The sequence below is a fragment of the Protopterus annectens genome, chromosome 15.part0 (assembly GCF_019279795.1).
Source record: "Protopterus annectens isolate FY-2018-M chromosome 15.part0, PAN1.0, whole genome shotgun sequence".
In the NCBI taxonomy this organism is placed as follows: Eukaryota; Metazoa; Chordata; order Ceratodontiformes; family Protopteridae; genus Protopterus; species Protopterus annectens.
Window position 1 is genome coordinate 493,377,974 of NC_056749.1, and position 27,705 is coordinate 493,405,678.

At 45.0% G+C, this 27,705-nt stretch overlaps 1 protein-coding gene across 2 annotated transcripts in view; it reads left to right on the forward strand.

The window, feature by feature from the left end:
• Positions 1-27,705, forward strand: part of STAG2 (stromal antigen 2) — a 3,222,550-nt gene that overhangs the window by 2,548,938 nt on the left and 645,907 nt on the right. For both annotated transcript variants that reach the window (XM_044057319.1, XM_044057321.1), the window contains exon 24: positions 10,581-10,720. In XM_044057319.1, coding sequence (XP_043913254.1) covers positions 10,581-10,720 — 140 coding nt within the window. The remainder of the gene's footprint in view (positions 1-10,580; positions 10,721-27,705) is intronic.

Consider the following 27,705-nt stretch of genomic DNA (forward strand, 5'->3'; position numbering starts at 1 on the left):
ATGAAAGTGTCTGCTGTTCAAGCCAGGCCGCTGGCTGCTAGAGGCTGTGTGGTCAGGTTTTTTTTAAGATGTTCTAACATTAAACAGATTGCATTATTTTGCCATAACTTTTCCATGCAGCAGGTATAATAAGGTCATCAGAAAATGATCCTGCTAGAATTTCTTTCATCAGCATAATACGTGCGGGTCAAAATGCACAATTTTTTACTAGATAGTTACCCTGTTTTGCATGTGCTTTCTCCTTGCAGTCTACCTTTAAAATCTGGATCTTCATACTGTTGGAATATGGTAGTACCGAGACAATAGCAGTACATTTTAACTTCTATTACAAAAAAAGTTTGATTACTTAAAAAAGAGTAGTGGAAGCTAGGTTAAGAAGGGACATGATGATTAGTGATCATCAGTATGGTTTTATGCTGGGAAAGAGTACTACAGATGCGATGTTTGCTCTGAGAGTGTTGATGGAGAAGTACAGAGAAGGTCAGAAGGAGTTGCATTATGTTTTTGTAGACTTGGATAAAGCATATGACAGGGTGCCTAGAGAGGAGTTGTGATATTGTATGAGGAAGTCAGGAGTGTCAGAGAAGTATGTAAGAGTGGTACAGGATATGTACGAGGGTAGTGTGACAGCGGTGAGGTCTGTGGTGGGAGTGACAGATGCTTTTAAGGTAGAGGTGGGTTTACATCAAGGATCAGCTCTGAGGCCTTTCTTATTTGCAGTGGTGATGGACAGTTGACAGACGAGGTCAGACAGGAGTCCCTGTGGACTATGATGTTTTCAGATGACATTGTGATCTGCAGAGAGAGTAGGGAACAGGTGGAGGAGACCCAGCAGAGATGGAGATATGCTCTAGAGAGAAGAGGAATGAAGGTCAGCAGAACTAAGAATATATGTGTGTGAATGAGAGGGAGGCTAGATGAATGGTGAAGATGCAAGTAGTAGAGGTAGTGAAGGTGGATGAGTTTAAATACTTGGGATCAGTAGTTCAGAGTAGTGGTGAGTGTGGAAGAGAGATGAAGAAGAAAGTCCAGGCAGGATGGAGTGGATGGAGAAGAGTGTCAGGAATGATTTGTGACAGACTAGTACCAGTAAGAGTGAAAGGGAAGGTCTACAAGAGGGTAGTGAGACCAGCTATGTTATATGGGTTGGAGACAGTGGCACTGACAAAAAGGCAGGAGTTAGAGCTGGATGAGTTAAAGATGTTAAGATTTGTACTGGGTGTGACGAGGATGGACAGGATTAGGAATAAGTATATTAGAGTGTCACCCCAGGTTGGAAGGTTTGGAAACAAAGCCAGAGGCGCAAGATTACGTTGGTTTGGACATGTGCTGAGGAGGGATGCTGAGTATATTGGGAAAAAGATGCTAACGATGAAGCTACCAGCTAACAGGAAAAGAGGAAGGCCTAAGATAAGATTTATGGATGTGGTGAGAGAGGACATGCAGGTGGTTTGGTGTGACAGAGCAAGATGCAGAGGACAGGAAGAAATGGAAACAGATGATCCGCTGTGGCAACCCCTAACGGGAACAGCCGAAAGAAGAAGATTACTTAAATTATCATAGTTTTCTATTTTTTGCTTTGGTGTTTGTGTTATTGCCTCAGTGAATTCTGTACAACCTCTCATAGGAGATTTTAAGTGTAGGAAACTACAAAACATTTATTTCACTGCCTAGATGTTCTTCGTGTTTCACTGTTGTAGTCATTACATTTGGTTTATCTGCTTGCAGGTAGCCCTCAGTCGGCCTGAATAACAGTCTTGGGTCATGCGTCTGTTGCTGTCCCTTCTTCCATGACATCAGGTCGTCAGGGGTATAAAACATGTAGCCGACGCCATTACATCGGTCTTTCTTGCCATGCGGTGCCCGAAGCAGAAGCAGTTCACAAGTGCCGGTCGGCCGACTCCTGAAATTTTCATTTTCGAGTTTCAGAACCAAAATCTTCAACTAAAGCTAAGTACCCCGTTGGGGAAACTTTTTCTTGCTCCTTACCGATATCAGTAAAAGTTAATAATTGCATTACTTGTGGAAAGCAAATACCTCATAAAGATTTTCATTCGTACTGTATTCCTTGCCTAGGCCCTGACCACGATGTACCTTGCTGTCGGTTTTGTGCTTTATTTAGTCAGCGCACTATCCGTCGTCAGTATATTTTTGTCTCTAAATATTTCGGTTCTCTGTTTAATTATCCAGAAATGTCGTTTAGCCATCCTACTACCGGGATTCTGAAAAGACAGGCCGCCAAGGTCCAGAACTGCTGACGACGCTTCTCCTAAGCCATTCGCCAGTTCGCTGGTATGCAGTGAGGCGCTTTCGCAGCCCCTGATACCAGCTACTTCTGATTCGCAGGCCTCTTCTGAGACCCATTCAGAGTCCGGTATGCCACAAGATGCTTCAACTATGGAACCCGCGGATGGCTCTACCTTGGATGGGTCCGGAGCCGCTGTGCAGGCACCGGCTTTTGAGGGTGTATTCAGGCCTATGGACTTGCATATTAAACAGACGCCTCCTTCTTTACTTAGGCCTAAATCTCGATCCATGCCAAAAAACTGACGCCCAGGCCACATGCTCAGGCCTCTATGCCTAAAAAACAAATAAGAACGGCTGAAGATCTAATAACTCTAATCAGGGCTAGCCACCCCCCCCCCCCCCCCCCTTCTAAGAGGCCTAGGACTGAAGTTGATAATGAATCTTCTGATCAGGATTCTCTTTTTTTTCTGATTCTTCTGATGATCTGGATTTGCCCTTATCTACTTATGAAGATTCTGATGCAGAGGACTCCATTCCCTCTGCTTCCCCTCCTGAGGATTTTTTTTTTTTGGAGAAACCTTATATACTCTAAGAGAGCATTTCCACTGGGAAAGCCAGGATTTTACTGATTCAAAAAATAGGCTTAGGGATTTCCTCCTTCTACCTCAGCATAGGCCTTTAGCAATTCCTCCTGTACTAGACATTGTTGATGATGCTTTTTCGGAATCTAGTTTGGCCCCTGATTCTCTGCCTCCTGCTCCCAGAAAACCTGACAGATACTACAGGGTCCCTGAGTCCCACAAGTTCCTTTTTAAAAATCCTATTGCAGAGCCAGAGGCTATTTCACAGGGGCCCAAGGGCATTAAGGCTTCTACTGCTAAAAATCCTACCCCTTCTGATGGGGAGACTACAGGGCGCTGGATAGATGAGGTAAGAAGGTTTACACTTCTGCAGCCTTGGCCATTAGGGCTTTAAACTGCCAGTTTCATATGTTAAAGTATCAGCAACATGTTATTGGACTGCGTAAACAGAAAATTATGTTGATTCCTGACTGTGTGGAAAATAAAGAATTACAGGATTTAATGCATTCTGCTGAACAAGTTGGAAAACATACTTTGCAATGTGGTTTTGATTCATTAGAGGCCTCTTGCAGGGCTGCTGTTACTGGGTCTGTGCTCAGAAGGCATGCTTGGCTTAAGGAGCAGTCTTTTCTGATCATTTTAAAGCTAAATTGTTGGATGGTCCTTTAAATCAGGACCGCCTGTTTGGCAACAAGGTTGAGGAAGCTCTTAAAAAGATGTAAGATAAAGCTAAATCTGTGCAAACTGTTAAAGATTTTTTTACAAGTTCAGTCTCCTAGATTTAGTAGGCACTGGCCCTCTAAGAATTGGTCCTTTCCAGCCCCTTCCAGGTCTTCTCAAGCCAAACCCAGACACAGCAAAAACCCCAGGTTTCAGTCCCAGGGGACACGCAGAACTAAGCAGTGGGGGGCCTCCACTTCCAAATCTGGGAATAATAAGACTCCCCCCTATGGTAAACTGTCTCAGTGAATTCCTTTTAAAATTTCCAAGCACTTATCAACTGACTGCCCCTTTGGGGGGAAAGATTGCTCTTCATGCAAAGAATTGGGAACTCATTACCCAGGACAAATGGGTTTTATATATAGTGTCCAAGGATACAGATTTCACTTCCACACGTTGCCAACACCAAGTGGGTGGCCTGACCTACCCCCCAAATCAGTGGACAGAGGCCCAAAAACAAGTACTTTCTCTCTTAAGCATGGGGGCTATTCAACTGGTACCAGAAGAGGAAAAGGGACAAGGTTTCTACTCGAGACATCTCCTTGTACCCAGAAAAGGCAATTTGTGGCGTCCTATCCTGGACGTGTCTACTCAAAACACCTTTTTGGAGATTCCAAAATTAAAGATGCTGACTCTTCACCAATTACTTCCTATGCTAGGCAAAGATGCCTGGTTGGCAACACTAGATTTAAAAGAAGCATACCTACACATCCCAATCAGGGAATCTTGCAGAAGATACCTACGCTTCAAAGCAGGCTACATGCACTGTCAATTCTCTGCACTGCCCTTTGGCTTATCTACTGCGCCCAGGGTATTCATAAAGTGCCTAGCTCCAGTTATTGCATTTTGCAGGCAAAGAAATATTCAAATATACCCATACCTGGATGATTGTCTAATTCAGGCAGAAAGCCAGGACATACTTTTGAATCCTCTGGCCTTTGTACAAAGGTTTCTAACTTGTCTGGGGTGCACCATAAACAAAAAGAAATCACACCCGGTACCCTGTCAACAAATTATATTCCTGGGAGCAAGCTTGAATACAACTTCCCAGATGGCTTACCTCACGCCAGAGAAACAAATTCATTTGACAACCTACTTCAAACAAGTGGCCACAAAAACCCTGCTATCTACAAGACAAATACTGCAAGCCTTGGGGTTCATGGCCTCCTGCATTCTTCTAATTTCATATGCAAGACTGCATATGAGGAAACAACAGTGGTATCTAAAAAGCCTTTGGTGTCAACATTCTCAAGACCTAGAAACAATGATTCCTATCATACCTTGCCTGCACCTAGAGTTCCTTTGGTGGGCAGAGGCCTGCCATCAAAACAAGGGAATACCTTTCACACCACCCTCTGCCGCCCAAACCCTAACAGACGCATCAGACTATGCATGGGGAGTTCACCTGGCAGAGAAGTGCATTCAGGGCAAATGGAACCAAAGTCAAATGCACCTGCATATCAATCAAAAAGAAATGTTAGCTGCACAGAATGCTCTGACAGCCTTCAAGGACCACATTCTTCCAAGACAACTAATGGTAAAGATGCACAGCACCACTGTTATGTGGTACATAAACAAGCAGGGGGGGGTATATACATTCTTACCCCCTCTGCAGACTAGCCATGGCATTGTGGAACACAGCCTTGAGCTAGTGCACCTACAAGCTCAGTTCCTGCCAGGAAAATTAAATACACTGGCAAACGGACTAAGCAGAAACCTCATGGACCCCACACGAGTGGAAACTGGAACCAAAGATTTTCAACATGTTGACAAGCAAATGGGGGAGCCCAGATATAAACCTGTTTGCCTCTCCCCAGAACTACCAATTGGACAACTTTTGTACAAGGACTCCCCACAAACAAGCCTGGAAAGTGGATGCTCTGTCCTTCAGCTGGAAAAACCTATCAGTCTATGCCTTCCCCCCTCTGCCTGTGCTCTCCAAAGTACTACTAAAAATGAAACGGGACAAACCAAGGATAATTTTGATTTCTCCAGACTGGCCGCGCCAACATTGGCAACCCCCTCCTGCGCAGTGTGTCACTGTTATCTCCATGGCACCTGCCTCAGACTCCTTCCCTGCTGTCTCAGCAGAACCAGATTCTGCACCCTCAGCTTCTAACACTGAACCTTGCAGCCTGGCTAATTACTTAATCTCTCCTTTACCATCCCTCAGCAGACCTGTGATGGATATCATTTTAGAGGCACAGGGGCCTAGTACTAGAAAATCTTATGCTGAAAAATGGAAAAGATTCTGTACCTGGAACCAATCTCAAGGGATGAGCACAGCAGCGCCCAGTTTACCTCAGATTTTACAATACTTAACTGAGATGCTTCACAAGGGCCTGTCTTTTTCCTCCATTAAAATCCACGCCTCAGCCATTTCAGCTCATTATAACACAGAACCTCCCTCTTCTCTCATCCACTGCTCAAGCAGTTCCTCAGAGGGGCCAACAATGTGAGACCACCCAGGAGAGCTCCAACTCCAGCCTGGAACCTTAACTTTGTCTTGGAGAAACTCACTCTCCCTCCTTTCGAGCCAGCTGCTACTGCAGACTTAAACATTTCTTTCTTGGAAAACAGCTTTCCTTTTAGCAATCACTTGAGCTAGAAGGGTATCTGAATTACAGGCCCTTATGACAGTGGAGCCTTTCATCATCTTTCATGCGGACAGGGTGTCCCTCCGAACAAATCCGTCTTTCATGCCCAAGGTGGTACCCAGTGTAACTCTTAATCAGTCCATTCATTTGCCGACCTTCTTTCCCAATCCACAGAATAACGGGAAACGGATACTGCATTCCTTAGATGTGCACAGACAACTTAGATTGTACTTGGACAGGACTAAACCTCAAAGGAAATCTGAACTGCTGGTGGCATTTGCTGCAGGGGCAGAGGGGAAGGCTATTTCAAAACAAGCCGTTTCTAAATGGATAAGCCATTGCATTCATTTCTTCTATAAGCACAATGGAAAACCTATCCCCCAGGGATCAGACCTCACTCCACCAGGGCTGCATCTACCTCTACAGCCTTTCTCACAGGCATCCCTACCAGGGACATCCTAGAAGCTGCTACCTAAAGTTCTGTACATACTTTCACCAAGCATTATCATTTGCCAATTTTCTCTAAATCCAGAGCTGGCTTTGCCACTGCAGTCTTGCAGAGCCTTATAGCTGGCCCTAATGCTATCTATATTCCTCCTCCCAACCATAGCTTTGGGAATCTACCTAAATGTAATGACTGCAACAGTGAAACACGAAGAATATAGTACAGTTGTGTACACTTACCATAAATGTAGATGTTCGAGTGTATTCACTGTTGCAGTCCTGGTTACCCTTCCTCCAGCCCCCTAACTTCTTTTGGCTGTACCTCTACTTTCCTTTACTATGCTTAAAAGCCTTTTTGGTGTATTTGCTTTTTTTTTTTTGGAGGTATATCTTTGTACTTTTATATTTAATTGCTTCCCATTAGGGTCCACCTGACATCTGGGCCAAGAAAAACTGATGTAATGGCGTCGGCTGCATGTTTTATACCCCTAACAACCTGACGTCATGGAAGAAGGGACAGCAACTGACACAGGACCCAAGACTTTGTTAATCAGGTCGGCTGAGGGCTACCTGCAAGCAGATAACCCAAGTGTGATGACTGCAACAGTGAATACACTCTAACATCTGCATTTATGGTAAGTGTACACAACTGTAGTTTTGGGATAAGATGGCCTTTTCATAGAAAAATCTACTGGATGCAAATGAAGACAAAAGAATGATGCTAGCAGGTTATAAGATCTTGCCCAAATCCCAGTGCAACATATTCTAGCTAGGCAAAAGCCAGTGTGTTAATACAAGCAATTCTGACTCATTTTGCAAACTATATTTTACCTGCAGACCCACCCGGTAATGAGATTCTTTTCCACTGACTTCAGACAGTAATACTATTTCGGGTTAACTTCAACCCCAAAGTAAGGGAAACCATGCCATGTTTATTTACGATGTGCAGGATTATCATTAACGCACCGTCAGCACCACAAGGCAAAGCTTTAGCAATTGGCAGGCACACAAGACGTGATCATAAAATGCACTTGCTGACCACCAGAACTAAACGTTAACCTGTAACCCAGAGCAGGAAAACAAGGCAATTTCAGCATATTAATTAGTTCTTGCGTGGCATAACCGCATAAGCGTGAGAGCTGCCTACTTGAATCAACTTACTTTCAAGCAAAAGAAATGAACCAGCATGCAAAGCAAACAAGGGCACGACTGCACAAAAAAATGCGAAAATCACAGTTTGTAACCTGTGTGGTGAAGGGAACCAGGCTGCAGATGATCTACGTCATCCAGTCCAGAGATCAGATCAGGAAGTAAATAACAGTGCCCTCATCTATTTCATCAATGAAGAAAGGAATGAGAGGTGGGCATGAGCTGCGTTCTATACTGTCGATTGGAGCAGTAACCAGGGACATCAGTGTCCCTATAATTGGATGCTTTAAGCAGAGCTCAACAACAGCAGCCACTGAGAGACTTATCACACAGATGCAGGGGGAGGGAATGGAAGAACAACGTACGGGGGGGCGTTCTATGTGCTGTGGTGGATGAATCGTCGTGATTTTAATTATGGAAGTGGGGGAGGTTGCAATGCTACAGTACAAATGGGCGCAATGCTGCTTACATGCTGAAAAGTGAAGAAGTAAAGTTTAACTTTTTAACTCAATTAATTTGCAACCTTGATGAGGCTGGCCTGTACGGCGCCCTAGGCGGTTGCCTAGCTCGCCTATGCCTAAGGCTGGCCCTGGCCTCTGTTACGGTCATTGTATGCTTTTTAGTAATGGGTTTACACCTTCCTCATCAAGCATTACTGCATGGGCTATAACTCTTGGAGTTGACTCTCATCATCTGGCTTCTCAGTGCTTTGTGTCTCTGCTGATGACAGTTATTGTTTGCATTTCTTCAACTTCTTAAAGTTTTGTTTTGTTGGTTGGGATTCTTTTGATAATTTAACTGCAGAAAGCCTTCCAAGTCCTATATAAAGGATTTGTACTTGCTACTTACATTGATCATTGAGGAGAATGCCTTGTACATTGAGTGCTGCATATTTTCCTGTGTTTTTCCCCACACCAGTGATTAGATGTCTCCAGAGGGTAGTACTAATGAATGAAAACGCCCATTGTTGGCTGCACATTGTCATCTTTGAGAATGCAGATGGCAGCAAGACAGTTATGTATGTACCTAGAAACAGCCTTGGAGCAGTCAATATTTTCTTATAAAAGAATACAATAAACAATGTTTTTTGTGGGGGGCAAGCCCCCCATGCCCTCTACACCCCTTACTAATTATGTATATTAACTGTGAGCACAAACACAGGGTAAGGGCAAATTTCCTAACGCACTGAATTTGTGCGATATTGTGCAGTTATCACTCAGTCACCGTATCTTTCAGGTTTGGCTTACTTTGTACCTTTGGGCTGAATTGGCAGTGCAGGAGCTGAGCGTCCCCTACCGATTTTGAGTCTGACATTGTCAGATGTGTATGTGCTCTGAATTATGTTGAGTTTGGGATGTAAGAGAGAGAAATTCCACCTTACATATTACAAAAAGACTCCTTTTGATGAGCTGTTAAGGTTAGTGCTTAGCTGTTACTGATGGTCAGTTTCTTTACATTAATCTTTATGCATCTGGTGTAGTTTCATGTCTTTGAGTGCCTTAGACAGCAAGGCCACCCCTTTACTAAAGGAGGAGCATTTTATTTTGTTTTATTTGTTTTTGCTGGTATATAACTAAGGAAAGGTTGCATGGAATTACTTTTGGACAGGGTTGGTTAGATTCTGTCATTGAATACTTCCCTTGATGTACAGAAAATTCATTAATTATTTCCTACATGTATCAGAAAAGTATTTTGGCCTTCCCACAGCAGGAAACTGGAACTGGAGCAAGCACTGCAGTGTCTGTAGTATACAAAACAGACCAGCACTTTTGCAAGCTTGCACACACTTAAATGAGCAAAGGTTTTTCCAGGTTCAAGGGTGCAGAGGGATCGAGCCCTGGCTGTAGTCCAGGTGACTGTGGTTCATTTAGCAGCTGTGGCACTTGAAACGTGAGCCAGGCAAGGAGGGAGAGGAGTAAAGGGGCATGGCTTCTTGGCTCATCTGAGGGGAGGGTTGCTAGCACTCAAAGGCACACTGGGTACATGCAGTTTCACGTGGATAGTGTGGAAATAACCTCCTGTGCTTTGGGTGGATAGGGCTGGTTAAAGGGAATAAATACCCCTTGCAGAAGTCTGGGAACATCTTTTGTAGTTGGCCTATTTCGTGTCCTGTCTTCAGTGCTTTGTTGTGCCCATGCAAGGATAGGGCTGCATTAAAAAAAAAAAAAAAAAAAAAAATTCAAGTCACCTCTGATAAGCTGTCTGGATGATGGCCCCTCCTGATTGACTCTCGACCTGATGGGTTAGTAATGAATGAGCCAGTTGACAAGGAGGTGGCTTATTATCCACAGGTAGCGGGATGGGGGTTGAAACAAGGTTTAGCACAGTGCATTTTATTACTGTTTATTGCGGTTAGAAGTACCTTGTTATTAATATCTTCATTTGTCTCGCATAAAAATAATAATGAATAGATAGTGTAAGAGCACAACATTTTTGGACATTTTTAAGCCTCTTCTGAAATAGGCTTGAGTGTCACCCCGTGAGAAACACTGCTTTAATGCATTCCCTGACTAAATCAGTGGAAAGATTTCACTGAGGCTGGCCTTAAACAGTCTCTTTGAAGACTTTTGTCATTGATACCCTCTTGCTTGTAGGAATGCTTAAATTTGTGGAATTTTGACGGAAATTCTTTGGAAGGACTGGGGTTATGGTAGGTAGGAACTTTAATCTTGAGCACTGGCAAACACCATGGTCTTTTGGCTTCGTACAAGCTTTGAATGTTTGCATTTTGTAAAACTTTGCCTTCAGAAATGTACTCTAGACTCTAGTTAGCTAGAAAGAAAACAGATTTAGTAATTAGTAGCTATATTCATCTAATTCTCCTATTTTGAATATATTTCAGATGGGCAGCAGGATGATGAAGCCAGCAAGATAGAAGCTTTACATAAGAGAAGAAACCTCCTTGCCGCATTTTGTAAACTCATAGTGTACAGCGTGGTAGAAATGAATGCGGCTGCAGATATTTTCAAACAATACATGAGGGTAAATTTCATATTTCAAATTATTTGGCATAAAACTTTGGTCTGTTTTCCAGAGAGAGAAGCTGTCACAGTGTATGTTTGTGGAACATCTGTGCTTGCTTGTCATGTAAGGTTTTGTATGAGTTTTAATGCCTCATTTCCATTTTTCATTATAGTTTCTCCAGGTCAAAACTTATTGGAGCAAGGTAGTTGTCAACTTTGTACAGTAATTTAAATAGTTACTGTTAAGCAATCTTATACAAGTGGTTGTGTAGCAAGTCTGGCACAATTTATTAAACTAAAGTCGCAAAGTATTTAGTACTTTAAAAATGTTCTAATGTAGCATTGTTTTATAACAGAAGTAAATTTAATGGTCATTTTTCTCAAAGCAGTCTTTTTCAGAAGCTGGTTTGTTTTAGTTTCCTATCTTTAGTTGGCTTTTCTTTGAATTTTTACTAGCTTTCTTAAGGATGGCTTATCAAACACTGATATCACAGAATAAAAAATATTCCAATTTCCTTTTATGTATTTTTTTCCCCACTATCTCTTCAGATTAGACGTAACAGAAGTCGTACCTATCCGTACGTAGTCTGGCACATTTTGCAGTGGATGTGATGGGCAGACCATGTAAGAGGTTAATATGAGTGAAACTGCTGACTCACTTGAAATGCCTTGACATTGTGGCTCTCTGAGGCAACCAGTCCTTTGTGACCAGAGTGGTCTTAGAGTTGGTTTTGAGTCATATTTGCCCAGATAACTGTCTTCCCCCAAAACAAGGGTAACAAATTTTGCACATAGTGGACTTCCACAGGTATTTGAGGTACTACACTAACAGGACGACCAAATCTACTTAGGTGGGCTGACTGGCTTGTTGTGTACTGTAAAGGTAAAGTAGATCTGTGCCAACCCAAATCAGCCTTATCAAAATAGCTGGCTAATAAGTTGTGACCATCGTGGTAAAGCAGTAGAAGGTCACCAACTGATGGCACAGACCACAAGGTTAGCTGTAACTGCAGCTGTTTTCTTTAGAAGTATGTCATCTCTGAGTAGCATCTCTGAGGTACTTAATTGAACTACCATTCATACCTTCTCCACTGCAGGGTAAAACTACAGCTGAAAGGCAGCATATGTTTTGCCACTGCAGATGTTATTCATGTTTCACTGTTGCAGTCATCACATTTGGGTTATCTGCTTGCAGTAGTCCTCAGTCAGCCTGATTAACAAAGTCTTGGGTCCTGCGTCAGTTGCTGTCTCCTCTTCTGTGACGTCAGGTAGTCAGGGGTATAAAACATGCAGCAGACGCCATTGCATCAGTCTTTTCTTGCCATGCAGTGGACGAAGCAGAAGCAGTTCACAAGTGCCGGTTGGCCGACTCCTGAAATTTTCGTTTTCGAGTTTCAGAACCGAAGTCTTCAACTAAAGCCAAGTACCCTGTTGGGGAAACTTTTTCTTGCTCTAAACCGATGTCAGTAAAAGTAAATAGTTGTATTTCTTGTGGAAAGCAAATACCTCATAAAGATTTCCATTCATACTGTATTCCTTGCCTAGGCCCTGACCACGTCGTACCTCGCTGTCGGTTTTGTGCTTTATTTAAACAACGAACTATCTGTCATAAATATATTTATGCTTCTAAATATTTTGGTATTCTGTTCAATTATCCAGATATGTCTTTGGTAAGCCATCTGACTACTGACATTCCGAAAAACGCAAAGATAAAGACAGAGACAGGCCGCCTAGGTCCAAAGCTGCCGACGGCGCTTCTCCTAAGCCAGTCGCCAGTTTGCCGGTACTCGGTGAGGCGCTTTTGCCGCCCCTGATGCCCATTACTTAAGATTCGCTGGCCTCTACTGGACCCATTCGGAGTCTGGTATGCTGCAAGATGCTTCAACTGTGGAACCTGCGAATGTCTCTACCTTGGATGGGTCTGGAGCCGCTGTGCAGGCACCGGCTTCTGAATGTGTATTCAGGCCTACTGACTTGCATATTAAACCGATGCCATCTTCTTCAAGGCCTAAAACTCGATCCATTCCTAGAAAACTGATGCCCAGACTACATGGTCAGGCCTCTATGCCTAAAAAGCAAATGATAATGGCTGAAGACATTACTTTAATCAGGGGAAGCCAACCTTTCCCCTCTGAGATGTAGGACTAATTTTGCTTATGATACTTCGGACCAGGATTCTGAAATTTCTGTTTCCTCTGATGACCAGGATTTACCCTTATCCACCTATGAGGATTCTGATGCTGAGGACTCTATTCCCTCTGCTTCCTCCCCCAGAGGATTTCTCCTTTGGTGAAACCTTGCATACTCTTGGGGAGCATTTTCGTTGGGAAAGTCAGGATTTCTCTGATTCTAAAAAGAGGTTTAGGGATTTCTTACTCTTGCCCCAGCACAAGCCTTTAGGTATCCCAACTGTACTAGGCATTGTTGATGATGCCTTTTCAGAATCTAGCTTGGCCCCTGACTCATTACCTCTTGCTTCCAGAAAACCTGACAGATATTACAGGGTTCCTGACTCTCACAAGTTCATTTTTAAAAATCCTACTGCGGATCCTGAGACCATTTCACAGGGACCCATGGGCATTAAGGCTACTACTGCCAAAAATCCTACCCCCTCTGATGCCATTCATTTGCCAACCTTTTTTCCTAACCCACAGAACAAAGGGGAACGGATACTGCACTCCTTAGATGTGCACAGACAACTTAGATTTTACTTGGACAGGACCAAACATCAAAGGAAATGTGAACAGAAGGGAAGGCTATTTCAAAGCAAACCATTTCTAAATGGATAGGCCATTGCATTAATTTCTGCTATAAGCACCATGGAAAACCTATCCCACAGGGGATCAGACCCCATTCAACCAGGGCTGCATCTACCTCTACAGACTTTCTCAGAGGTGTCCCTACCAGGGACATCCTAGAAGCTGCTACCTGGAGTTCTGTGCATACTTTCACCAAGCATTACCATTTGCCAATTTTCTCTAAATCCAGAGCTGGCTTTGCCACTGCAGTCTTGCAAGCTTTATAGCTGGTCCTAATGCTATCTAAATTCCTCCTCCTGTCCTTCGCTTTGGGAATCTACCCAAATGTGACGACTGCAACAGTGAAACACGAAGAACATAGTACAGTTGTGTACACTTACCATAAATGTGGATGTTCGAGTGTATTCACTGTTGCAGTCCTGGTTACCCTCCCTCCAGCCCCCTGTTTTCTTTATATATATATATATATATATATATATATATATATATATATATATATATATATATATATATATACATATATATAAAATTCTTTTTATTTTATTGCTTCCCATTAGGGGTCACCTGACATCTGGGGCAAGAAAAACTGATGTAATGGCGTCCGGTGCATGTTTTATACCCCTGACTACCTGACGTCATGGAAGAAGAGAGAGCAACCAACGCAGGACCCAAGACTTTGTTAATCAGGCCGACTGAGGGCTACTGCAAGCAAGATAATCTAAATTTGATGACTGTACTTTCTCCAGTGTGTGGAGTAGCCTCCTTCCTGTTTTGGGATTAGGCTGCCTGTTTTGGTAGTATGTATACAACAATGGGGAATATATGAAATAAAACTACAAAGTTTCAAGCACTTAGTTACTCTCTAACACCTCACCTAATGCCTTCCAGGAGAAACCAGCAGCTTGAGCATAACTTCTTTCATGGAAAACTGTTTTTCTTGTTGCAATTATCTTTCCTAAATTAATTTCAAAATTACAGGCACGGTCTTGCAGACTGACACATTCGGTTTTCATAAAGACCGAGTGGCCTTGAAAACCAATTCTTTTCTGTCCAAGGTAACATCAGAAACAAACCTGTGGCAGTCAGTTTACTTGTCATTCCTTATAGCAAGAATGTTAAGTTGTCAATCTCGCCTTCATTCTTGCTTGATGGGTTCGGAGCTGATCCTCGGCTCCGACTCGGCACTTGCTAAGCTCGAGAGTCACTTTTACCAGCTCGATGCAGCCCCATATCCCATGATGCAAGGCGGTAAGTACCCAGATCTCGTTTGCCGCTTCGCTGATGAGGTCCTCCTTTTACCAGCTCCTGGTAAGTGATTTTTACATTACTATTTTTGCCCCTTTTTCTTCTAAAACTTTAAAATTTATAGTTTTAACACAGTTGTAGTCCCTTTCTGACTAGAATTTCCCTGTCTCCTTAAAACTTTGTCAGACTTCTCCCATCCCATCCCCCCTTGTTAGGGTGTGTGTGTGTGTGTGTGTTATTGATAGTTTTTTGGGATATATAATTTAATTTCTTGGACTGGTGTGGTGTGTGTGTGTGTATGATTCACCATGTCTAAGGAAAGGGTCTCAGGCTTTAAGAAGTGTGACTCGTGCTGTCAGAAGATGTCTCTGACAGACGGTCACACTTCTTGCCTTTACTGCCTGGGGCCTCTTCACCTGCAGGACTCCTGTGCTATATGTCACTCTTTTAGCCAGAGAGTCCTGCAGGAGAGAAGAAATAAATTGATTTTGAGGGGCCTTCTTAAGCCGGAGGGCTCTCCGGCCAAGTCGGCTCCATCTAAGACTTCAAAGTCTTCCAAGGCCCAGGCTTCTGTGTCCAAGCCTGTGGCCTCGGCTCCGACTTTTTCAGAGTTGAGATTGGCTCCGGCTGGAGCCTATTCTGGTTTACATAAACCTTCGGCACTGATGGCTATCGGTGCCGATTCTGGTTCGACCACTTCGGTGTCGGCTCCGATCGGTTCCGACCACCATGTGGCTCAGGCATCGGTGTCGGCTCCGATCGGCTCCGACACCCTTACTTTTATGGCTGTATCGGCTCCGGCTGGAGCCGATGCATCGAAGCTACCTGTCGGTGCCGATAAGTTGTTGGCTCCGACAGTTTCTGTGGTTTCATCGGCTCCGATGGTTCCTTCGAGGAAGAGGTCTAGGTCCCCTTCCTTGGAGCCGATACTCGGCTCGGCCGCCTCTCCTCTCGGATCGAGCCATCGGAGCCGATCTTCAAGGTCATCCAGGCTTTCTGACCATGATTTAGAGAGTGGTCAGTAGATTACTAAAATCACAGGCACTGGCCCAAATGCTACATAGTCCGTCTCAGCAGACGACTATTAGTCCACACCCCATTGCAGTTCCTCCTTCGACTCTACCCCAGAGTTTGGAGTTGGAGTCTTCGAATAGTTTCTGCTACGGCTGAGGGACAGATACCCCTTCTGCTCCTTCAGCCTCTACTCTTATCTCCTCTTGAGACCTTCCTTAGAGGGATTCGTGGCGGGCTTCCTGGTCTCCTCCGAGGGGTGAGTGGCATCGGACCCTTGTCCAACCCCGCTCTTCCCCTTGGAGCCTCGGCCTTGGTGAGCTCGGCTCCGACATCTGCCTCGGAGCCTTCCTTTTCGGTGGGTCCTGGAGTTCCTAGCTCTTGAGCGGGTTCTCTCTGACCTCCCTGGGAGGAGCCTCGAGGTGATGAAGAGTGTGCTGGCCACTGGACTCAGCCAGCAGTCTGTTCCCTTAGCTCCTCCCTCTATAGTGCCTGTTGACATCTCTGCCACTTCTCTTGCTCCTGGACCCAGAGATCCTCCGCCTCAGGTTTCCCCACTGGGAATATCCCCCTCTTCCGAGGATTCTCCTGATTTGTCGGGAGATCCTCTGTGAGAGAGGACCTGTAAGAGGAAACACGTAGACTCCCCCGAGTCTATCACTTCGGATACTGACCTAGATGAGTCAGAGGGATCCCCAAGATCCCCCTCTGAGGATGTCTCCTTCTCAGACACCCTAGAACTCCTTAGACAGAGGGGAAACTGGCCCACCAATAATCCCTCTGAGGATGAGTCAGTATACCTGGAGGCGTTTGGATCTCGGCCCTCCACCTCCTGGGTGTCTCTGCCTTTCGACCCCCTTATGCAGGTTATTGCTCGAAAGGCGTGGGCTGCTCCTGACTTTGTAGAGCCAGTCCCTAGGAGGCCTTCTAAATTTATTACTGCCCCGTCGGACAAGCAATTCCTCACAAAAGGTGTCCCCGCTGATGCCATGGTGGTGGCGGCTGCCACTAAGAAGGAACTTGCAGATCCTTCCGTACCTGTCCATCCTCCTAATAAGGACTCTAGGACCATGGATAGATATGGTAAGCGGATGTTTTCTTCAGCAACCTTTGCTATGCGTTCGCTGAACTACCTATGTCACTTCACCAGACTCCAGAGGGATATCCTTAAGGAGCTAGGTGAAGTAGTACAGGATCCTACAGCTGCAGGGGCTCAAGAAAAAATTGCTTCGCAGCTAGGAACCCTTAACTCCATTGCTAACTCCTTCATGCGGCTGATATCATATGCTGCTGATGGAGCGAGTAGAGCCGCAGGTACAGGTGTGGCTCTTAGACGCCAAGCCTGGATGCGGCTCTGTAATTTTGCAGATCCCTTTAAGGCGTCCTTCACAAACTCTCCCTTTGATGGGTCAGCTTTGTTTGGCCCTCAAGTGAAGGAAACGTTGACCAGGTGTGAGCAGGACGGCAAAACTCTTTCTGCAGGAGTCCGTTTTCCACCCCTTCTAGACCTTACCCCAAAGGACAGAAGGGTGGCAAAATGTGGTTCCGAAATCCCAAGGAGTCCCTACGGATTCACGTGGTCAGTTTACCCCTAGAGGCAGAGGGGGTGACAACAACAGACGCCACTCTAGAGGCAGAGGGGGTCCACAAAACCAGGGAAACAGAGTCTCTCTCTGACAAGCCCTTTCAGCATCCCTGAGATGTTGCCCGGCTGTCCCGCCTTGGAGGCAGTCGGGGGAAGACTATCGCTGTACCCAGAAGCCTGGCGTTCCCTCACTCAAGACAGATGGATACAGTCGATCATATCAGAGGGTTACAAAATTCCTTTCGAGGAAAGTCCTTTCTATCCCTCAAATTCCCTTCCAGATGTACCACCCGGTCTAAGGGGAATTGCAGAGTTAGAAGTCTTAAAACTACTGCAAAAAAGAGCCATTCAGCCAGTTACAACAGATCATTCAGAGCCCGGAATCTACTCAAGGTTCTTTTTGGTCCCCAAAAAGACGGGAGACTGGAGACCAATATTGGATCTCAGCAGACTCAACAAGTCTGTGACGAAGACAAGATTCCGAATGGTCACTCTTCAGTCAATTCTGCCCTTCTTACAGAAGGACAACTGGATGTGCTCAATAGATCTTCAGGATGCGTACTATCACATAAAAATTCACAGACGCTCCAGGAGATTTCTCCGCTGGCTGGGGTCCAGTCATTTCCAGTTCAGAGCCCTGCCCTTTGGTCTCACTACAGCCCCCAGAGTGTTCACCAAATGCATGGCAGTGGTCACGGCTCACCTGAGACGTCAAGGATTCCAGGTGTTTCCGTATCTCGACGACTGGCTCCTGTCAGCCACCACCAGGCATCAGCTTGTTCAAGCCAGGGATTACACAATAAATCTTTGTTCTCATTTGGGCATCTCGATCAACTTCGAAAAGTCATCCTTGTTGCCCTGCCAGTCTATTACTTTCATAGGCGCAAACTTAAACACTGTTTGGATGTCAGCTACCCTTACAGATCAAAGAGTTTCAGACATTCAAAGTCATGTCAGGATCATTCTAGCCAACAAGAAAGTACAGGCCAGAATGGATGTCCTTCAAGGATGCATCTGCAGTCCTTACAAATGGGTTGTCCTGTCGTCAGGCAGCCCTTCGGTCGGCCGGATTCCAAAGTCTGGGTCTGGCTTCGGCTGGTGTCGCACTTCACCCGACGTCATCGCTGCAGTTTTTCGGGTATAAAGGCATCAGCCGACGCCATTTTCCCCAGTCTTTCTTGCCGTGGCGCTCAAGCAGAAGCTGTTCGCAAGTGCCGGTCAGTCAGATCCAGAGATTACTACTACCGAATACTACTTCAAGACTTCTAAAAGCTAAGTACCCCGTTGGGGACTCTTTCTTGCCTCAGCCGATGTCAGAGAAAGTGAATAACTGTTTATCTTGTGGGAAACAAATACCTCATAAAGATTTCCACTCCTACTGCATACATTGTTTAGGCCCAGACCACGACGTAGCAGCTCGTCTAGCCTGTGCTTCTTTTAACCGACGGACGCTTAGACGTCGGTCGGAGTTTGCTGAACAATTTTTCGGCTCTGATTTTGCCTATATTATACCGTCGGATCCTCCGACAACGCAAATTACCAAAAAACGCAAAGAAAAGGACCGACACTCGCGGTCCGCGGTTTCGGCCAAAACCGCGGTTAAGCAAACCGCGAGTGTCTCGGTTTCGGCCGAAACCGAGCAAGCGGTTCTTTCTTCAGCCGAAACCATGCCTTCTACCGAGGCCTCCTCTAACCTGGTAGAATCGGCTTCTGAAATCCAACCTTCTGTTGCGGTTTCTCAGGAATTATCAGACACCATTCCCTTGGATATTTCAACCCCTGCACGTGGAGCTGCTAGGCCTCCTGCAGCCATGTCTATTAAGGCCTTTGCCAGGGCTAAAGCAGCCAAAGCTTCAAAGACGGTGCCTGCCAAACCCCCCTCTCACAGGCCCAGCACCAGTTCCCATATGCTTTCTTTGGCTGAGGATCTCATTTCTTTAATTCGTGGATCCCAGCCTCATCCAGACAGGACCTCTCACCCACCTCCAGAAAAGAGGCCTAGAGCAGAGCCCCCTGAGCCAGTATCCACAGTTGATTCCTCTGATGACTCAGAACATACAGACCCTCCTGAGGCTCCTTATTCCCCTTACGAAGACTCTGATGCTGAAGAGTCCATTCCTTCAGCCTCTCCACCTGAGGAATTTTCCTTTGGGGAAACCTTGCTTGCTATGAGGGAACAATTTCAGTGGCAGGGCCAAGATTTCTCAGACTCCAGAAAAAGGCTTAGAACCTTTCTACATTTGCCACAACATAGGCCTTTAGCTATACCTCCAGTTCTTTCTGTTGTAGATGATGCATTTAATGGTGCTTGCACTGCTCCTGATTCATTACCTCCGGCCCCTGCTAAGCCCGATAGGTTCTACAGGGTCCCGGACACTCATCACCATTTATACAAGGCTCCTTTTGCAGATCCAGAGACTATCTCCCAGGGCCCTAAAGCTGTAGCAACTACATCTACTAAAACCCCTCCCTCTGAAAGGGAATCCAGGTCCTTAGAGAGATGGAGTAAAAAAGTTTACACCTCTGCTACTTTGTCAGCTAGGGCTTTGAACTGCCAATTTCATATGATTCAATATCAAGAGTTTATGCTTGACCAGTTAACTAAAAAGCTGTCCTCTGAAGAATCTTTAGATAAAAATATGTTCAGGAAATGGTACATAACATACAGCAGGTTAGTAACCATTCTTTAAAATGTGGCTATGATGCACTGGAGGCTTCCTTTAGATCAGCCATGACTGGCACAGTTATCAGGAGACATGCATGGTTGAAAGAGCAGGCATTACCAGACCATGTCAAATCAAAGCTTTTGGATGCACCCATGGACAAGGTCAATTTATTTGGTTCCCCTGCACAGCAGGTACTAAAAAAGATGGAAGAGAAGGCAAAATCTGTACAAACAGTGAAAGATTTCTTACAGGTTCAACCTCCAAGGTTTAGCAGGAACTGGCCCTCCAAGAATTGGTCCTTTCCGGACTCCTCTAAGACACAGAGAGGCAGGAATAGGCGTTCAAGAGGCAGAAACCAATCCAGGGTGCCTACAGGGACGCCAGTGGCAAGGTAACAACCAGCGAGGCACGGACAGCCACCACCACTACAACAACACAATCACAGTGACTTGGCTGTGGCACCGCCTACCAGGGAACAACTGGAAGCACCCTTAGGCGGAAAGCTAACCTTATTTTCAAAGAACTGGCATTGCATCACAAGGGAAAATGGATTTTGCAAACTATAGACCAAGGTTACAGGTTCCATTTCCATACTCTACCAGGAAAGAGAGGAATGCCAAACCTACCACCTACTCAAAGGGCAGAAGCTCTAAAGCAAATATCTCAACTATTAAGAATGAGAGCTGTGGAAAAGGTACCATCTATGGAACAAGGAAAGGATTTTACTCCAGACTCTTCCTGGTACCAAGAAAAGAGAGCAAATGGAGGCCTATTCTCGACCTGTCCGCTTTAAACACATTCCTCATTGTTCCAAAATTCAAAATGCTGACCCTACAGCAGCTTCTTCCCATGCTGGGCAAGGAGTCTTGGCTGGTAACTCTAGATCTCAAGGAGGCATAACTGCACGTCCCCATACGACCAATTTGCAGAAGATACCTCAGATTTCTTGCAGGATCAGAGCATTATCAATTCTCAGCATTGCCCTTTGGCTTATCTACTGCGCCCAGAGTGTTCACGAAATGCCTGGCATCAGTAATTGCTCATTGCAGACTTCAGGGGATCCAAATTTATCCCTACCTGGACGACTGCCTGATACAAGCGGACAACAAAAGCAAGCTAACAGGAGACTTACAAAGAGTCATTTACCTGCTGCAAGCCCTGGGATATACAGTCAATATAAAAAAGTCAAGGCTGATTCCATCCCAAAGATTAACCTTTCTGGGTGCAGAGCTGGACACATCAAAACAAATGGCATTCCTAACTGCAGAAAAGAAAGAGCAACTACCTCTCTACTTCTTGGCATTAACAAAGCAGAACCATCTAACTGCAAGAAAAGTACTACAAGCCCTAGGCTTCATGGCATCCTGCATAATTCTGGTCCCTCATGCCAGACTGCATATGAGAAAGCTACAGTGGTACCTAAAGAATTTGTGGTCCCAACACAAGCACAGCCTAGAAACCAAAATTCCAATAATCCCATGCCTGAAGCAAGAGTTCCTATGGTGGGCTCAGGCCTGTCAATCAAACACAGGATTGCCCTTCTGCAACAGTCAACCAAGCCAAACCATCACGACAGATGCCTCAGACCTCGGTTGGGGGGCACACATGCTGGGCAAGTGCATACAAGGCTTATGGACTCAAGACCAGCTGCGCCTGCACATAAATCTAAAGGAAATGCTGGCAGTAAAATTGGCAATCCAGTCATTCAGACCATTTCTCCAAGGAGGTCAGTTGATGATAAGGACAGACAACACCACAGTTATGTGGTACATCAACAAACAGGGAGGCACATATTCATATCCTCTATGCCGGCTGGCACTGGACCTATGGGATGTGGCTCTGAGCTACAACATTCAGTTACAAGCAATTTTTGTACCGGGAAAAGAAAACATTCTAGCAGACATATTAAGCAGAACTACCACAGATGCCCACGAATGGATGCTGCATCCGGACATCTTCAAAGCCATCACAAGAGAATGGGGATTACCACAAATAGACTTATTTGCATCCCCACTCAATCACCAGCTAAAGAAATCCTGCACAAGGACGTACCACCCACTTGCTTGGAAGGTGGACTCCCTATCTTTCAATTGGAAAAACCTGACAGCATACGCATTCCCACCACTTCCTTTGATGCACAAGGTGCTTTTGAAGATCAAAGAGGAACGTCCAAGGATCATTCTGATAGCTCCAGACTGGCCAAGACAACATTGGTACCCATTGCTGAGGAGCATGTCTCGGGAACAAATATGGACACTACCCCTGATCCCATTACTGTTAAAACAGAACAACTACAACATCCTGCATCCAAACCTGAAAACTCTGCAGCTAACTGCCTGGAACATTACATAAGAGCAATTAACCCAAATTTATCCCAAAGGGTTAAAGACATAATCCTGGAGGCTCGTAGACCTTTAGCAAGAAAGAATTATGCAGCAAAATGGAAAAGATATCTCATTTGGAGTACTGCAAAGGGAGAAGATGTGGCACTGGTAAACATAGCCAACATCCTGGAGTATTTGGCAGAGCTCTTCCATACAGGCCTGTCCTATTCTTCCATCAAGATACATGCATCAGCTATTTCAGCAGAATACAGCTTGGATCCTCCTGTCTTCTCTCATCCTCTGCTCAGACAGTTTATGAGAGGAATTAAAAATGTAAAACCTCCCAGGAAACCACCATTGCCAGCATGGGACTTGAACTTTGTGCTAGAAAAATTGACACTTCCCCCTTTCGAACCAGCAGCAACAGCAGAATTACAATACTTATCCTGGAAGACTGCTTTCCTGCTGGCAATAACTTCAGCAAGAAGGGTCTCTGAACTACAGGCATTAATGGCAGTGCAACCCTTCCTGATCTTCCATCAAGATAGTGTCCATGAGAACAAATCCTACATTTATGCCTAAGGTGGTATCCAGAGTGTCTTTAAATCAGGCTATCCACCTACCTACATTCTTCCCCAACCCACAGAACAGGGAGAAAGACTCTTGCATACCTTGGATGTACATAGACAATTACGCTACTACCTGGACAGGACCAAGTCCAATAGAAAAACTGACCAGCTTCTGGTAGCATATGCAACAGGAAAGGAAGGAAAACCAATTTCAAAACAGACAATCTCCAAATGGATAGGAAATTGCATTAGATTTTGTTACTCCTACCATGGAAAGAAAACTCCAGAGAACATCAGGCCTCACTCCACAAGGGCTACAGCCACTACCACAGCTTTCTTACGAGGAGTGGCTACCAAGGACATTATAGAGGCTGCTACTTGGACCTCCGTGCATACATTTGCCAAGCATTACAATTTACCTTTATACTCTAGATCCCGAGCAGGTTTTGCCACTGCTGTTTTGCAAGGGATCCTAACTACACCATAATCTCTCCCCTAGTTTAGCTATGGTATTCTACCCATTTGTAAGGACTGCAGATGTATCCTTGAAGGACATAGTACAGTTTTGTACCTACCATAAATGTAGATGTCCGATAGGAATGCATCTGCAGTCAGGATTACCCACCCACCTTCCCCTCTGTGGTACTCCTAGGGTGTTTGCCATCCTTCAGCTAGCTTGGGGGATCTATTATGGTGTATTTGTTTGTATATATGTACATACATGCTTATTTTATGTGTTTGCTCTCTACTATTTGGAAACATTGGCATTTATCCAAATTTAGCCATCCAAGAGGGCACCTGGCATCTGGGGCAAGAAACACTGAGGAAAATGGCGTCGGCTGATGCCTTTATACCCGAAAAACTGCAGCGATGACGTCGGGTGAAGTGCAACACCAGCCGAAGCCAGACCCAGACTTTGGAATCCGGCCGACCGAAGGGCTGCCTGACGACAGGACAACCCATTTGTAAGGACTGCAGATGCATTCCTATCGGACATCTACATTTATGGTAGGTACAAAACTGTACTTTCTAAAGGTATTAGGCCTCATGGCTGCGGCCATTACTCTTCTTCCCCTGGCTCGCTTCTACATGCGCCTTCTTCAGTGGATGTTGTTCACTCAGTGGTCTTACCAACAACTTCCAATGCGTCACCAAATACTGGTGACACAGATTTGCAAGAATCATCTTGCTTGGTGGATCACTTCTCCCCAGATTCACCAAGGCAGACACTTTGTACCCCCATCCCCGGTAGCCACTGTCACCACGGATGCCTCCCTGATCGGGTGGGGGGGTCATTATCAGGGCAGGATGGTTCATGGGACGTGGCAACCATTCGAATACCACCTGCACATAAATGTCCTAGAGATGAGAGCAGTGCTTTTAACGTTGCAAGCCCTCAACGACTTTCTTCCCGTAGGGACAATTGCAGTCCACACAGACAACATGTCTGTAGTTTGGTATATCAACAAACAGGGCGGAACCAAGTCCTACCCCTTGTGTCGAGAAGCGCTCAGACTTTGGCAATGGGCGATCTCCTCTCATCGGTTTTTAGTAGCAACGCACATCCCTAGGAAAACCAACATTTTAGCGGACAGATTGAGCAGAGCTATTCTCATGCCTCACGAGTGGTCTCTCAAGCAATCTATAGTGGAAGAGATTTTTCTGGAATGGGGTCGCCCATGTTGCGATCTTTTTGCTACTCCCCAAAACAGCAAATGCCCAGACTTCTTCTCTCTCTTCCCTCTGCCAGGCCATCCCCCCAGAGACGCTCTGACCCAGGATCGGCCCCAGGGACTTCTTTATGCCTTTCCTCCTTTTCCTCTGATCCCTCAAGTTATCCAGAAAGCAACCGTTTTGAGAGCCAAAATGATTCTCATTGCTCCTTATTGGCCTCGACAAATTTGGTTTCCATTCTTCCATAGTCACCTTTTGGTGCAGCCGTGGCATCTGGACCCAGTGCCAGATCTTCTGATTCACCAATCCGGTCAGCTGCACCGGTCTATCCCTTCTCTCAACCTCACAGCATGGTTGCTCCACTTCCTTCCTTAGCCAGGCTTCCTTTGATCTCTAACCCCATTAGAGACATTCTAGTAGCTTCCTTAAAATCCTCTACCAGGAGGATTTATACAAGCAAATGGAAACATTTCTCTTATTGGGCTAAAGCCAAGAATATTGATCCCTTCACTGCTCCAGTTCAGGCAGTTTTGGATTTCTTAGCGGAGATTTTTCATGCAGGCTCCTCTTCTTCCACAGTCAGAGTTCAATTGGCTGCTATCTCGAACTTTCATGTCGGGTTCGCAGATCACAATATTATGTCCCACAGGCTTTGTAGAGCCTTCTTGAAAGGAATTTTCCTCCTGAAGCCTCCAGTCAGGAGTCCTCCTCCTCAATGGGATCTAAATTTAGTGCTGACATCCTTGATTCTTCCCCCCTTCGAGCCAGCTGTTTCTTGCTCCCTGAAATTTCTTTCATGGAAAACCTTATTCCTGGTAGCTATTACATCGGCCAGGAGGGTGTCTGAACTTCATGCTCTATCTGTTCGCCCCCCCTATTTGGTCTTTCACAAAGACAGAGTATCATTGAGAACTAATCCACCTTTTTGCCTAAGGTCGCCTCAAAGACTAATTTGAATCAATCCATTGATCTCCCTGTATTTTTTCCAAACTATTCAAACAGATCGGAACAAAAACTACATTATCTTGATGTCCACCGACAACTCAAATATTATTTGGACAGAACTAAACAATTTAGGAAATCCGATCAACTCTTTGTTTCCTATGCTGATAACAAGAAAGGCCTTCCTGTCTCAAAAGTGACCTTATCTAGATGGCTTTCTTCTGTCATCTCTGAAATTTATCGGCTCAGGGGAAAACAGCTGTGCTCAAAACCTAAAGCACATTCAACCAGAAGCTTAGCTACTTCTACAGCCTTTCAAGCTAGACTTCCTTTAGACACTATTTGTGCAGCGGCCACTTGGGCCACTCCTCATACTTTTGTTTCCCATTACAAATTGGACTTGGCCTCCAGGGACAGAGCCAGTTTTGGCTCTACAGTCCTCAAGAGTCTGTTCCATTGAGCCACCCAGGATAGAGGTGCTAGGGACGCGGTCCCATCAAGCAAGAATGAAGGCGAGATTGACAACTTAACATTGAGAAGTTATGTACCTACCATAACGTTCCATGTTAGTTGTCTTCTCTCGCCTTCTTTCTTGCGACCCTCCCTCCTTCCCCCAGGCCTGGACAGACCTTTCTCTACAAGGAGTTATGATGCTGAAGACCATACAGAGCTGGTCCTTCTTCCATCCTGCAGGTTTTTCTTTCTTCCTTCTTCCTTTGGGAAGTGTTTATGTGCTAGGTGCTATTGCCCTTTTGTCATCAAACGAGGTCTGGGTACTTACCGCCTTGCATCATGGGATATGGGGCTGCCTCGAGCTGGTAAAAGTGACTCTCGAGCTTAGCAAGTGCCGAGTCGGAGCCGAGGATCGGCTCCGAACCCATCAAGCAAGAAAGAAGGCGAGAGAAGACAACTAACATGGAACGTTATGGTAGGTACATAACTTCTCATTCTCAAACATATGAGAATATATGCTACACATGCTTAGATGTTCATAGGCAACTCAGATTCTAGTTATACCAGACCAAGGATATCAGAAAGTCAGATCAGCTATTCATGTCCTTTTCCAAATCTAAGTTTGGTAAAAGCAAATCAAAAGCCGCACTTTCTAAATGGTAGTCAGAATGCATTTCCTTTATTTGTAATAAACTAGGTTTGCCTTTATAAACAAAACCAAAGAATTATTCTAAAAGAGCAGTGGCGCTACGTCTGTGGCCTTCATGAAGAGAGTTCCCATTGATGACATTTGTGGAGCAGCAACATAGTCAACTGTCCATATCTTTGTATCCCATTACACATTGAACATGGAGACTAGATCACGTTCTTTTTGTTCCACTGTTCTCAGGAATGATATTTCTTGATGCCACTGTGGTGCTCATCTTGGGAGTCTGTCCCAGAGGTTGAGTTTGAAAACAGACGTTTGATGCTAAAGTTATGCACTCACCATAGTAATATATCAGTGTTGTTTCATTTTGTCCAAGTCAACATCCCTCCTTCTTTCCTTATTCTAATATTGTCACTGACACCTTCTGGTGACTGAATAAACCTCATCTATGGCCCTGTCTGTGAAATACCCCATACTGTACCATACTATGGGTATTATGTCCCCTAACACCTAGATGCTATAATTATAAAATAGAGGTAATAGCTGGGGATATGCCAGCAAACTCTGAGGTACTTTAGTGGAGTGGTGGGAATTGTGCATAGGGTAGGGGTCTGCGCCTCATATTCACAGCTTCATAGTTAAGGTGCCAAGATCAGATCGGATAACCCAAAGTATGAGCTGGACAAAAATGAGAGAACATGGATCTGTCGTTATGGTAGGTACATAACTTTTCACATCTTAAGATAGCCCAGGAGTTCTTGTCCTTTATGAAACTCTAGGGAGACACTCGCCTACTCCTAAAGTTTCTTTCAGTGGGGGGGGGGGGGGGGGATCTTGACTCCTCAGGATCTGATGGTGAGGTAGAATTGTCTTATTCTGAGCACCTTCCTTCTCAGTCCTACTGTGATTCTGATTCAGATGATACCTTGTCTTTGTTTTCTACTCCCAGTGATTTATCCTTTAGGGTTGTCCTGCGGAAGATGGAGACCTTGAATTGGGAGAGCAAAGAATTATTTCAGGCTCTGAGCCCGTTACAGACAGCTTTTTAAGTCTGCCATCTTCCAGACCACTGGGTGTTCCTCTGGTTTCTGTTGTGCTAAGTGATTCTTTTGATGACATTTCTCTGC